Source organism: Carcharodon carcharias, chromosome 25 (assembly GCF_017639515.1).
Source record: "Carcharodon carcharias isolate sCarCar2 chromosome 25, sCarCar2.pri, whole genome shotgun sequence".
Classification (NCBI taxonomy): Eukaryota; Metazoa; Chordata; class Chondrichthyes; order Lamniformes; family Lamnidae; genus Carcharodon; species Carcharodon carcharias.
In genome coordinates this window covers 10,258,415-10,271,342 of record NC_054491.1, presented here as the reverse complement: position 1 = coordinate 10,271,342, position 12,928 = coordinate 10,258,415, and the positions used below count along the sequence as shown (strand labels likewise).

The 12,928-nt window shown below is 42.1% G+C and overlaps 1 protein-coding gene and 1 non-coding gene across 2 annotated transcripts; both read left to right on the top strand.

Moving 5' to 3' along the window:
* The first annotated feature begins 7,101 nt into the window (after positions 1–7,101).
* hspa8 (heat shock protein 8) lies at positions 7,102–12,727 on the top strand. Its single transcript, XM_041174232.1, has 9 exons — positions 7,102–7,183; positions 8,564–8,773; positions 9,223–9,428; positions 9,511–9,663; positions 10,377–10,932; positions 11,105–11,307; positions 11,513–11,711; positions 11,907–12,139; positions 12,368–12,727. The coding sequence occupies exons 2-9, from the start codon at positions 8,569–8,571 to the stop codon at positions 12,542–12,544; spliced, it is 1,932 nt and encodes a 643-aa protein (XP_041030166.1). The 5' UTR covers positions 7,102–7,183; positions 8,564–8,568; the 3' UTR covers positions 12,545–12,727.
* On the top strand, positions 11,746–11,841 carry LOC121269759. Its single transcript, XR_005941406.1, has one exon. It is a non-coding gene; the product is annotated as a small nucleolar RNA SNORD14 (small nucleolar RNA).
* Positions 12,728–12,928: the final 201 nt, after the last annotated feature.

Below are 12,928 nucleotides of genomic sequence, written 5' to 3'. Positions count from 1 at the left end.
GCATTACACCTAAACCCAATCCCATATTCTCCTAATCTCCATAAATGCACTTGTAGTAAAATTTATTGAACCCAATCCAGGATAGGAACTCTGGACATGTTCTTCCTTTCTGGCTAGTAAAATAGAATTTATTGCACCCTATAAATTTATGTATAGTCTATTGCACCGTTGGCCTGATGCCCTTTTTTTTGCATTCAAGGATAAATTTGGAACATACCCTGTAACTAGGGTAGTGTGTTGCAAGTGTCTTTTGACTGGTAGAACCTGCATTCGAATCTTGTCCAGGAGGAGGAAGGGCTTTTCTGAATACAAGATTCATAAAAGGTTAAACACATTCTCCGTACCCCTTTCAACACCAAATTTTTTGGTGGGGGAAAAATAATTTGGAACTGCCCTTCTAAATAGCAAATGTACAGCTAAAAGTTAGGTATTTGCAACAATACTTTTTCAACTGCTGACTGGCTTAACCACTACCCCTATCCACTCCTTGTTGCAGTACAACCTTTACTATCTTGCTTACTATTTGCTATTCAGTATGGCCCATCTTTCCTGAGTTTGAGTGCTGACTTCAGCATATCTCATGCACAATTGATTTTACCCATCCATCAAATCTGGCTTGTTCATATCAAGAGCTCGTTGTCTCACTCCTTTCAACTACCCACTACTCCAGAATTATCTTGGAAAGCAGAGAGAACCCTCTACTTTTCTCCACCAACAACTTTGCTTTAAGTATTCTTCCCCCTCTACCCTTTCTGCTAACAAGTAAAAAGAGCTCATGGACTGTTTAAGATACAGACTTTGTTCAGTTGCCTGCATTGTTTCCTTGTGCTTTTGCCTACCAAGATGTAGCATCTCCCAACCCCAGGTCTTCAGTTTTTTTATCCCATCTTCCCTCATGATTGAGCTTGTTCCATTAACCAACATCATTGAAAATTCTGATCATTATCACATTACTGTTTTGCAGAGCCTTTATCTGTGTACAAATTGGTTGTTTCCTTTCACTAAACATTTTAATTGGCTGTAAATCACTTTGGGTCATCCTGAGATTGTGTGAAAGTTTATGAATACAGGTTTTTATCCTACCATTCCCACTACGCTGCCATCCAGTAATATTGGAGGTTGGGGGGGGGGGGGGTTCTACACCTGAACTTTTCAGCCCTATACCTATATAACTTGATTCCCTTAGTACCCAAAAATCTATTAACCTCAGTCATCAATATATTGAGCATACACAGCACTTGGCATTGAGAATTATCTTAATCCCAAATGGCTAACCCCTTATCCTGAGGCAATGATCCTTGGTTATATCCTCTCTAGTGAAGGAAATATCTTCTCCAAGATCTATTGTGTAAAGCCTTATGAAATGCATAACCTTGTTTTTAGAATATCTATCCATTCTTAACTCCTAGGGAGTAAAAACCTATTTTACTCAATCTCAACTCATTGTACAGCCACTCATTCCAGGAATGGATCTAGTGCACTTATGTTGCTCTCTTGCTACCACCCACTTCCAAAGGCAAGTATATCTTTCCTTGGGCAAGACCAAAACTATACAGCACTCCAGGTTTGATTTTTACCAAAGGCCTTAATTGCAGAAAAATGTCCTTGTTTTGAAAATGCAACCTTCTTGCAATCGAGGCTAACATACCATTTGCCTTCATAATTGTTTGCTTTTATCTACTATGTGGGGTGGGGGAGGAAAGGAAGTGTTTCATTGGGATGCTTCAGGTGTCATGATAGATTTGATGTGTAGCAAGTATCCTCAGGAAAGTACAAGGCCCCAATGAATCAAAACTCGAGAGGGACATTGAGCAGCGATTTGATACGTTCAAAATCTTTAATGGTAATGATAAGGGGAGGAAACTGCTTCCTATGGCAGAAGGGTCAGTAAACAGAAGACAGATTTTAAGGTAATTGTCAGAAGAACCAGAAAGAAGCAATGGTGAAAACTTCTTTTACACAAGTTGTTGGAATCTAGAATGCACTGCCTGAAAAGGCGGTGGAAGCAGATTCAATACATTTCAAAAATAGTTTGATAAATATTTGGAGAGAAAATTGCAGGCTATGGTAAAGAGCAGGTAAGTGGATAGATTTACCAAAGGGACAGCACAGGTACAAGGGGCTCATGGCCTCCTTTTGCATAGTATCCTATGGTGAACTAAAAATGCTAAAACAGATCATGTGAAAGCGCTGTAATTCTTAGTTAGATGTGGTTATTCCTTTTAGCCACCTCACGAATGGAAGGCATTGAACCCTGCCAACAGTGAATTATAATCTATTTTGTGACATACATTGGCCGAATGATGTCTCGTTTTTTCAGTATACTAACTTTGTACATACTGTCACATTTGAATGAAATGTCTCTTTCTGATCCTGGGTAATATTTTGGGAACTGTTCAAATTTGAAGGTTACGGTAGATTAGTTGTAACTGGACAAGTAATCTAGATCTTTATGCAATAATCTAGAGAATGCAAATTCAAATCTCCTCATAGTTTTAGAATGTAAAATCTGGAAATAAATAGTTGGTATTACTAAAGTGACCCTGAAGCTGCCAGATTAGTAATCTTAAGAAAACAATTTCTTTACCTGGTGTGGGTTGTGATTCCAGTCCCACAACCATGTGAGTTACTCTACTTGCCTCTGAAGCAGCTGAGCAAACTATTCAGAGATTCAAGAAAATGACCCATGATTGCTTTCTCAGGGTAGCTAGTTATGGACAAGAAATACCATGGCCTGCCAGCAACACGTGCTGAGAATGAAAATTTGTGGCTATATAGTGCCTTTAGGATACATTGGAACAGCATCAAACAAAATTTGACATCTAGCCACAGGAAGAGGTATTAGGAGAGGTGACCAAAAGTTTGGCCAAAGGTAGATTTTTAAGGATCATCTCAAAGGAGGAAAGAGAACCAGCATGGATAGGTTTCGGAAGGAAATTCCAGAGCCTAAGTCTCTTTGGTAGCTGAAAGCATATCCACCAATGGTGGAGGGATAAGCAGAATTGGAGGAGCATAGCTATTTGAGGGTTGTAGAACTGGAAGACATTGCTGAGATGGGGAGAGGTGAAGCCATAATAGGATTTGAAAACCAGAATGAGGGTTTTAAAATGCAGGTGTTGCCAGACTAGGATCCAATATCAAGGTAATGGGTGAACAGAACTTGTTGCATATTTTGTATGATGTGAGTTTGTGAAGGGTAGAATATGAAAGGCAGGTCAAAAGTACATTGGAATAGACAAGTCTAAAGGCAACAAAGGCCTGCTTTCAGCAGCAGATGGAGTAGAATTGGACAATGCCTTTCTCAACCTCCATTAACACTCTTGGTTATGAAGTGGAGATGTCATGGAAGCTCATCTTAGCATCAAGTAAGATGCCAAAGTTGAGAATGGACTCAAGACGCAGAGAGGGAGAAAGCCAGGGACTGAAGACAATTGCTTTGCTCTGCCCAATATGTAGTTGGAAGAATATTCTGCTCATCCAAAACTGGATGTTGAACAAGCAACATGACAAATAGATGGTGGATAGTTGAGAGTGGTGGTGGTGAGGTAGAGCTGGTGGCTGTTAGTGTACATATGGACCCTTTTCATTTTCAGATGAGATTGCTGAGGGGCAGCATGCAGATAAACAAGAGAGCCAAGGATAGATACCTGGAGGATCCAATGGTAATGGTATGAGGTGAGAAGAGAAAATAATGGTGAGGATTCCCTGGTGACAACTGGACATGTAAGTGTCTGATTAGGTGTGTACAGTCCCACTCAGCTGGAGAAGCATTGGATGAGGATGGTGTGGTCAACTTTGTCAAATACTGCAGTCAAGATGAATAAAGGATAGTTTATCACAGTCACTTGGATGTTATTTGTGATTTTGATTAGGGTTGCTTCAGCACTGTAAGCAAACAAAAATCTGTTTGGAGGGTTCAAATAGAGTTGCAGGTCAGCTAGACATGGATTGGTGACAATACCTTCAAGGGCTTGGGGAAAACAGAAGTAGAAGTGAAAGGTTCTGGTCTGGAGTAGCAATAAAATGTGGACTTGAATGCACTTGGGAGAATTCAACTTAAAGGTGTACATTGGAAGATATGGGTAGGTTTTGATTTTTTTTTTTCAAGGGATGTGGGTGTTTCTGACAAGGCCAGCTTTTGTTCCCCATCCCTAATGCCCATGAACTGAATGGCTTACTAGGTCATTTCAGAGGGAAGTTAATAGTCAACCACATTACTGTAGATCTGGAGTCACGTGTAGGCCAGGTAAGGATGGCAGATTTTATTCCCTAAAGGACATTAGTGAACAGATAGTTCCTGGTAATAAATTGGAAATGGAGGCAATAGGAGACAGTCCAGAATTGAAGTCAGAAGTCCTATGGTGGGATAAAGTTAACACATATGGTTGGAGTCAGCCAGGTTTACAGATACGTTTGGATGGCAAGTGAGTCCAGAGCTGTTTAAAAGGTAAGAGTATAGGATACTGCATTCCTGGATGTATTTAAATGAAAAAAGCCAGAAACTCTGCTGAATCAGTCATGGGGCAGAAAAACAATGGTGAAATGGAGGTCGTATAGGATCTAGAGTGGCCGAGAAATGGACTTTGGCCCAGAAACTGTACTTATGGCAAATAAAGCTGAAAAACCAGTAGCTCAGCAAGACACAGTGAGGGATGGTTTGAAGGTAGAGAAAGTTACCTTAACTTGAGTGACTCAATAGAAGATCAGTCATAGCAGATGAGTTTTACAGTGTCATCCAGTGGAGTAGCAAAGTCTTGATGGCAGCAAGGTAAAGAGATTTGGGAGCAAAGATCCAGTGCCCCCTGATGAAACGAAGAGAAGGCATAGTCGTAGGTTTGAAAATGGGACTAGATAACTTTAAACATGCAGCTTGAACTTAGGTCTTAAATGCACCCACTATTACAACCAGGGGTATTTAAATAATGAAAGTGAGGAGATTGGGGGAGAAAAGACAAAGAATGGTAACGAATGTCTAAGGATAGCAAGCTGCCAGCCCAGGAGTACAACGGGATATGTTTGCAGACACTTTTATCAATAGTTTCTATTTTTACAATCTACTGAAATATTAGTTATATTTAAAAGGAAGCAGGTCATATTATTTCATCGACCTGGAAAACTATACAATCCTCAGCATAGTATCCAGCTACTTTAAATAATTCCAAGGTTTTTGCAGCCATTATCCTACCTGGGAATCTGTTTTGAGTGTTGATCACTGTGTAAAAGCAGTTTCTGACAGTTCAAAATTTGTCTTCAGACAATCAATCAGTGCGCCCTTATCCGTCATGTTTTGTGCAGAGTAATGCAAAGGCTATCCCACTGAAACATCTACAAGAGGGTACTAGTATTATAAATGAAATGGGGTGGACTATGTAAACAAGTCAATAATGGGTAACTCAAATTAGAAAAACAAATTTGGATTGATAATGCATGTAATTACGTGTGTTCCCCATCTGCAGAAAGCTGCTCCTAACTTTGCGGAGACTAGCTATACACAGTTGCACACTAGAACTCTAAACCTGGCAGTCTTGTCCTACCATCATAATTTACCCTTAAGTAATATAACAGATTTATCTATTTCTATACAATTTAATAGATCCAAAAAATTTTCTTTTGTCACCTTTTAAGATTGAAAAGCTCCCTTTTCTCCAGCTTTTCCTCAGCCATAACTTAATAGTCGTCCAGAGAAGATGCGTCAAAGTACTTTAATGTTTATTTTGTTTTGGTAAGCAAATTTGATTGCAGTAAAAACAGGCAGTCTGGCCAGAGCCCTGTACAATTTCAGCATACTCTGATTTACACTATACTGATTAAGCAATAAAGCATCCTATTTGTTGTTGCTGTTGTTCAACGAATTACCATGTTACATACTGGGTATACAAACACCCCTAAAAAAGGAATTGCCTTTATATGCTTTTCACAACCACCAGACATCTCAGTGTTTTACTGGCAATGCATTGCTGCATTAAAGTATCATTTTAAATTATTGTGCATTTGTAGCATTGTTCTGAAATGTAACTTCTTTATTCTCAACTTTTCATGTGCAAAATTATTTCCTCACCTTACATAAATGTCATACTCCAGCACAAGTTTTTGCTGCCACTAATTCCTCTTCATTTGGGCCAAACAATGTCAAGAATTCAGAATGAGAGAAAATGTACACCACTTTGCTGCACACTTCAGCCATAAAATCAAGAGATAGCTAGCAATCAGCTTCTGTACGGAGTTATTATTTTATGTATTTCTTTCAGCATATGGGTGTTGCTGTCTAGGACAGCATCTATTGCCCATCACTAAATCGTCCTTGAGAAGGTGGTGGCATGCCATTTTCTTGAACTGCTGCAGTCCACGTGGTGTCATTATAGCGATAGTACTGTCAGGGAGTTCTAGGATTTTGACTCAGTGACAGTTAAGGAGCGATGATATTTGCAGATCAGGGTTGTGTGCAGCTGGTAGAGGAACTTGCATCTGCTGCCCTTGTCCTTCTAGGTGGTAGAGGTCGTGGATTTGGAAGGTGCTGATTAAGGAAACTTGGTGAGTTCCTGCAGTGCATCTGGTAGATGATACACGCTGCTGCTACTGTGCGTCGGTGGCGGAGGGAGTGAATGTTTAGGGAGCTGGATGGCTGCCAATCAAGCGGGCTGCTTTGTCCTGATCCATCTTCCAGCATGCACACAGGAGGTGTGGATTTGAAAATGATACCTGAACAATATTTGCCAAATAAGTTACAATGGAGATGAATCAAAATGTTTTCCCAACAATAGAGTTAATTTTTTTTGTGTGTGTGTGTGTGTGCTTATAAAAGTAGTTTTAAAAATACGCCACGAACTGTCCGGCCCTACAGTGCGATTTGTACTTAATCCACAACTATGCCGTGCCACCGACCGGATGAGGAGGAAGGAGGGAGGGGGAGAGGGGGGTGGGTGGGTGGGTGGGGAAATCCCCTGGAGCCTCGGCCAATGGGTGCCTCGCGCCGCTTCCCGCCACTCCCGCTGACGTGAGCGGCTGGGCGCGGCGCCGATTGGCCGGCGGGGAGGAGTGACGTCGTCCGCTTTCTAGAACTTTCTGTCGAGCTTTAAAAGGCGAGGCTGGGCGCGGCTCAGTCTCATTGCGGCGCTGCGGACATCGCGAACAGCTCTCTCTGTGTAACAACCCCCACCCCCCCCCCCACCGCAACAAACAGCAGGTAAAAGCTGCACGGCACCCCGGCCCCTCCGCTTTCCGTTTATGTAATTTGGAGTGAATTTGAGTTCTGGCTTCGCTGCTTGACGTCAAGTTTGTGTGTGTGTGTGTGTGTGTGTGTGTGCTTCCCCCCTCCCCCTCCCCCTCCCCCTCCCGCGTTTTTACTTGTCCGGGTTAGTGAGAGAGTGTTGACGGTCATATCGTTTGTGGTATCCAACAACCCCCCTCCCGTATATTCCCTTTAGGAAGTGTCTCCAGGGTCGGTCGAGGAGAGGGAAGAGATTCGAGGGTCACCTGAGCTCCGGCTGCACTCGATCGGTCTCTTTAATTTTGTTCAAACGGTTAATTTTTTTTTTTTAAAGCCCCGTTTAAACCCGTCTTTCGACCTAAAAGGGCAGCCTTCATTTTTTTTTTTATTCCTTCTTCTCTCTCTTCTCTCTTCTCTCTCCTTCCCCCCCCCCCCCCCCCCCGGTTTCTTTTACACGAGTACAGGCAGTGGTTGGGGGGTGGGGGGGGGGGGGGGTGAAAGAAGTTTCGGGAAGGTCCGAGGCCTGCCTTGAGACAGAGAGCGGAACCGGGGCCGCCTCCAAACAGCGAGGCCGGACGGCGGAAGCTGCCTCCTCGGCGAAATCGAAAGCTTCCCCCTCCCCTCCCCCCTTCCTTCCTTCCTGTGCGTCCGCTCGGATGCGCGCGAGCGCGTGTCCCCCCCTCCCCACCACCAGATGCGACTCCTTACTGAGACCACGTGTTGTCCTCAGACACGTGCTTCGCCTGGGGGTTTTTTTTTGCCCGTGTGGGGGAGGGGGAAGAGGAAGGGTGGGGGGGGGGGGGGAGGAGGATGTTGGTTCAACTTCCACTGCAATTGAACTGAATGTGCGACTTCAACATCCACGGAAGTTTCCAATCCTAATGCAATTATGTAGCCTGCACCTGGTCAAAACCCTGGTGGAAGGGTCATCTCCCTGAAACTCTTCTCCTTGGTGTTTTGTTTTTCTCCACAGACGTTATCTGACCTGAGTATTTTCCCAGCATTTTCTGTTTTTATTCAAATTTCCAACATTTGCAGTGGTTTTGCTTTTGTTGGCAGCATCTTGCAAGGCGTGGCTGTTTTAAGTCATGTTGCAACACGAGTTAATCTTAAATCATTATTCATCAAGATTTATTGTGAAAGCCGCCCTGATTATTGCACTGGAGCAGTAACTGAGTCACGGATGTAACTGATTCACCAAAATGAGACTTTTAATGTGATGCAAAGTCAAAGTACAGTAGATGCTGGAAGCAAGTGAATCCTTGGGTCAGGCCACATTTGGAGAAAACAATGTTTAAAGCTGACTAAGTTTACAGGGGGCTTACATATTGACTCTACAAGTAACATTTCTTACAGGCAAGATGTCCAAGGGACCAGCAATTGGTATTGATCTTGGGACAACCTACTCCTGTGTAGGTGTCTTCCAGCATGGAAAAGTTGAAATTATTGCCAATGACCAAGGCAACCGAACCACTCCAAGCTATGTTGCCTTCACTGATACAGAGAGGCTCATTGGTGATGCAGCCAAGAACCAGGTGGCAATGAACCCAACCAACACTGTCTTTGGTGAGTTGTTTAGCATTTAAGCTTTTAGCTTCTGCCCAGTTTTTGCAGTCTCATTCTAGTACTTGCTCATGTTTATATTGACATCCTGGAGGGGACATGCAAAACAAAGAGGAGCTTTGAACCCATTTAGTAAATGCTGGGTTTATTACTCTCAGACACCAAATAGCTAAGCTTGCAGAATATTCTAGTAATTGCGGTGTACTCACTGCTGCTATTCTAGTTGCAATTGAATAGCTGGCTGATTGAAAATTCAGCATTCTGTTAGCAAAGCAATTGCTGTGGGGTGGTGTGATGGGCAAGTGAGTAATCTTGATATGAGGAAGGCAAAAGACTAGAACTTCCTGCTCAATTGCAGGAGGGATTGCTCCCATGTGAATGCTTGTTGACAAATAGGCTTTGCTTTAATTGACTGTTTTTCCCCAGTGTATTGAATATAATTTTTATTTCAGATGCCAAACGCCTTATCGGCCGCAGGTTTGACGATGCCGTTGTTCAGTCTGACATGAAGCACTGGCCATTCTGTGTCATCAATGATAGTGGCCGTCCCAAGGTTGAAGTTGAATACAAAGCTGAAAAGAAATCCTTTTATCCAGAAGAAGTGTCTTCCATGGTGTTGACTAAAATGAAGGAGATTGCTGAGGCCTATCTTGGCAAGGTAAGGTATACTAAATTTTTCAATGATTTTAATGTTTCATGTTGTGACATTGATATCTAAATGCTGTTTCTGTCTAATCCAGACTATTACAAATGCAGTCATCACAGTACCAGCTTACTTCAATGATTCTCAAAGACAAGCAACAAAGGATGCTGGTACAATTTCTGGCCTCAATGTGCTGCGGATCATCAATGAACCAACTGCAGCAGCCATTGCTTATGGCTTGGACAAGAAGGTATGTGGTGAACAACTTGCAGTCACTGGTGTGCTAGTGGTGTGATGACTTTGTTTTGAGGCTTGGCGGCTAATAAATTTCCCTTTTTCACTAGACCACTACTCAATAGTCTTCCCCAGGGGAGACATCACTAATTTGGTATTTCCATTTCTTCTTAAGGTGCACACAACCTTGTGCTAGTTGGAATGTTTCATTAACATTATCAGATGCCTATTTTTAATACTCCATTAGGGCACCTTGACTTCTAGTGAAGAGCCCTGTCTTGTGCTTTTCACCTGTGGTGTCAATTTAATAAATCTTATCATATGACCAGGCACATTCAACAGGAATCTCAGTGGTGTGAACTGAACCCTCTGGTGTTTGGTTTCAAATTATCTCATGCTTTCATTGGCAGCTGTACCTTTGTCATGCTTCTAGAATGTTCTCAACATCTGTCCCTTGCTCCCTGCCTCAAGGACCAAGCATGTTGTCACTCCATACTTGACCCAATATTTATTTTAGTCCAGTTGCCCTAGGGAGTGCTATATAAATATTATATTACAGTGAAGCCAAATATAGATGCAATTCAGTGTTTCAAGTTTTAATTAGCCACAGTTGGTTGGTTCTCCTATATCAAACAATCAACCTTTCCACAGATTGCATAGCTTGTTTTTTTTACTCAATTACAAGTAACTTAAGGTATCATCTCTTACTACTGTTGCTTTCTACTGCAGGTTGGTGCTGAAAGAAATGTACTGATTTTTGACCTGGGTGGTGGTACCTTTGATGTCTCCATCTTAACCATCGAAGATGGCATATTTGAAGTCAAATCTACAGCTGGTGACACCCACCTTGGTGGGGAGGACTTTGACAGCCGTATGGTCAACCATTTTATTGCTGAATTCAAACGAAAGTACAAGAAAGACATCACTGACAACAAGAGAGCTGTTCGCCGTCTCCGCACTGCTTGTGAACGTGCCAAGCGTACCCTGTCATCCAGTACGCAAGCTAGCATTGAAATTGACTCTCTGTATGAGGGTGTTGATTTCTACACTTCCATCACAAGGGCACGATTTGAAGAGCTCAATGCAGACCTCTTCCGAGGCACACTTGATCCTGTTGAGAAATCCTTGCGAGATGCCAAGATTGACAAAGCTCAAATCCATGACATTGTTCTGGTTGGTGGATCCACCCGCATTCCCAAAATCCAGAAGTTGCTGCAAGATTTCTTCAATGGCAAAGAGTTGAACAAGAGCATCAACCCTGATGAGGCTGTTGCATATGGTGCAGGTAATTAAGTTTAATTTCTTGATTTGGTTGGAAATCATTTTGATGTCATAATCTAGTTTCTGCCCAGACATTTTCCCCTTTAATGTAACCATTTTGTTTCCAGCGCCCTGCATTGCCATGAGTTCTAATAGCAACATGGTGTCACTAAAATAGATGTATGCTTTCCTTTCAGCTGTGCAGGCTGCCATCTTGGCTGGTGACAAATCTGAGGCTGTGCAAGATCTACTGCTGTTGGATGTTACTCCTCTATCATTGGGTATTGAGACAGCTGGCGGTGTAATGACCACATTAATCAAGCGCAACACCACCATTCCAACAAAGCAAACTCAGACCTTTACTACCTATTCTGATAACCAACCTGGTGTGCTGATCCAGGTGAGGTCAATTTTTCAAACTTTTCCACTTGAATGGTTCTGATCTAGCAAATGCCATTTCTGTTCACTTTTAGAACTCAACATTTTAAATATGTCCTTTAAAATCAAATTTCCATATTCTGTACATGCAAGATTTGGAAGTGAATTTTAAGTGTGCTCATGTCTATAACTTGTTTCTATAACTTGATCTCTTGTTTCTAATTTAGGTGTATGAGGGTGAAAGAGCCATGACTAAGGATAACAACTTGCTGGGCAAGTTTGAGCTGACTGGAATTCCACCTGCTCCACGGGGTGTGCCTCAAATTGAGGTGACATTTGATATTGATGCCAATGGTATCTTGAATGTGTCTGCAGTGGACAAGAGCACTGGAAAGGAAAATAAGATCACCATCACAAATGACAAAGGTGAAGACATTTCTGTGCACTATTGTAATTAAACTCGCTGTGATGAAAGATGCCAAAAAATCATTCGTAGTTTCCACCAGAAGTCTTGAGACTAATGTTGGTTAAACACCTTCCTTGGATGTCTGAGCGATAACTTCAATTTGTGTCATAATAGGCTTGAGTTACACTGTACTAATAGTAAACTATCTTACTTAGGTCGCTTGAGCAAGGAAGATATTGAACGTATGGTCCAAGAAGCTGAAAAATACAAAACTGAAGATGACCAGCAGCGTGAAAAAGTTGCTGCCAAAAATGCTTTGGAATCTTACGCTTTCAACATGAAGGCTACAATTGAGGATGAGAAACTAAAAGGAAAAGTTGGGGATGATGATAAGCAGAAGATTTTGGACAAGTGTAATGAAGTTATCAGCTGGCTAGACAAGAACCAGGTAAATTGAAGGCAGTATTATTTTGGCATGTTACAGTATTTTCAACTTACAAAAAGTCTTGTTACGCTGTGATGAAGTAGATACCATAACCATTCGTAGTTTCCACTAGAATCCTGCCAAGGGTTATGATGGCAAATCTTCCTTGGATGTCTGAGCGTTCTTTCCTGCAAGGTGGTGATAAGCTTTGGCAAATCAAATGTGTGATTATTTTGTTTTTTTCCCCCTCAGACTGCTGAAAAGGATGAGTATGAACACCAACAGAAGGAGCTGGAGAAAATCTGCAATCCTATCATCACAAAGTTGTATCAGGGTGCTGGTGGACCACCAGGGGGCTTTCCTGGTGCTGGCAGTGCTCCTTCTGGTGCCGGTGCATCGTCTGGTCCAACAATTGAAGAGGTTGACTAAAGAAAACAGCATGTCTATTGGTCATTCGTGTTTGACTGGGATTGGCTAATAAGTGCACTTAGATCAGTTTACAAGACATGTATTTTAAGACTCATGGAACTGTTAAGTGCCAAAGTTTTTGGATGCACGTGAACATCAATATAAAGAATACTTGTCACTCTTAATAAAACCTTATGACCAGAACTTGCTATCTTTGCCTTTCTTGTGGAAATGTACTTTGGGCATCCAAACTAAGGATACAGTGCAGCAATTAGTCACTTACTTTGTGAGGTGTGGGTGTCACTGACAAGGCCAGTGGTTATTGTTTATCCCTAATTGCCTTAATGTCCCCTTAAGTATGCTGTGGGTCTAGTCATGTGTAGACCAGATAAGGATGGGCTTCCT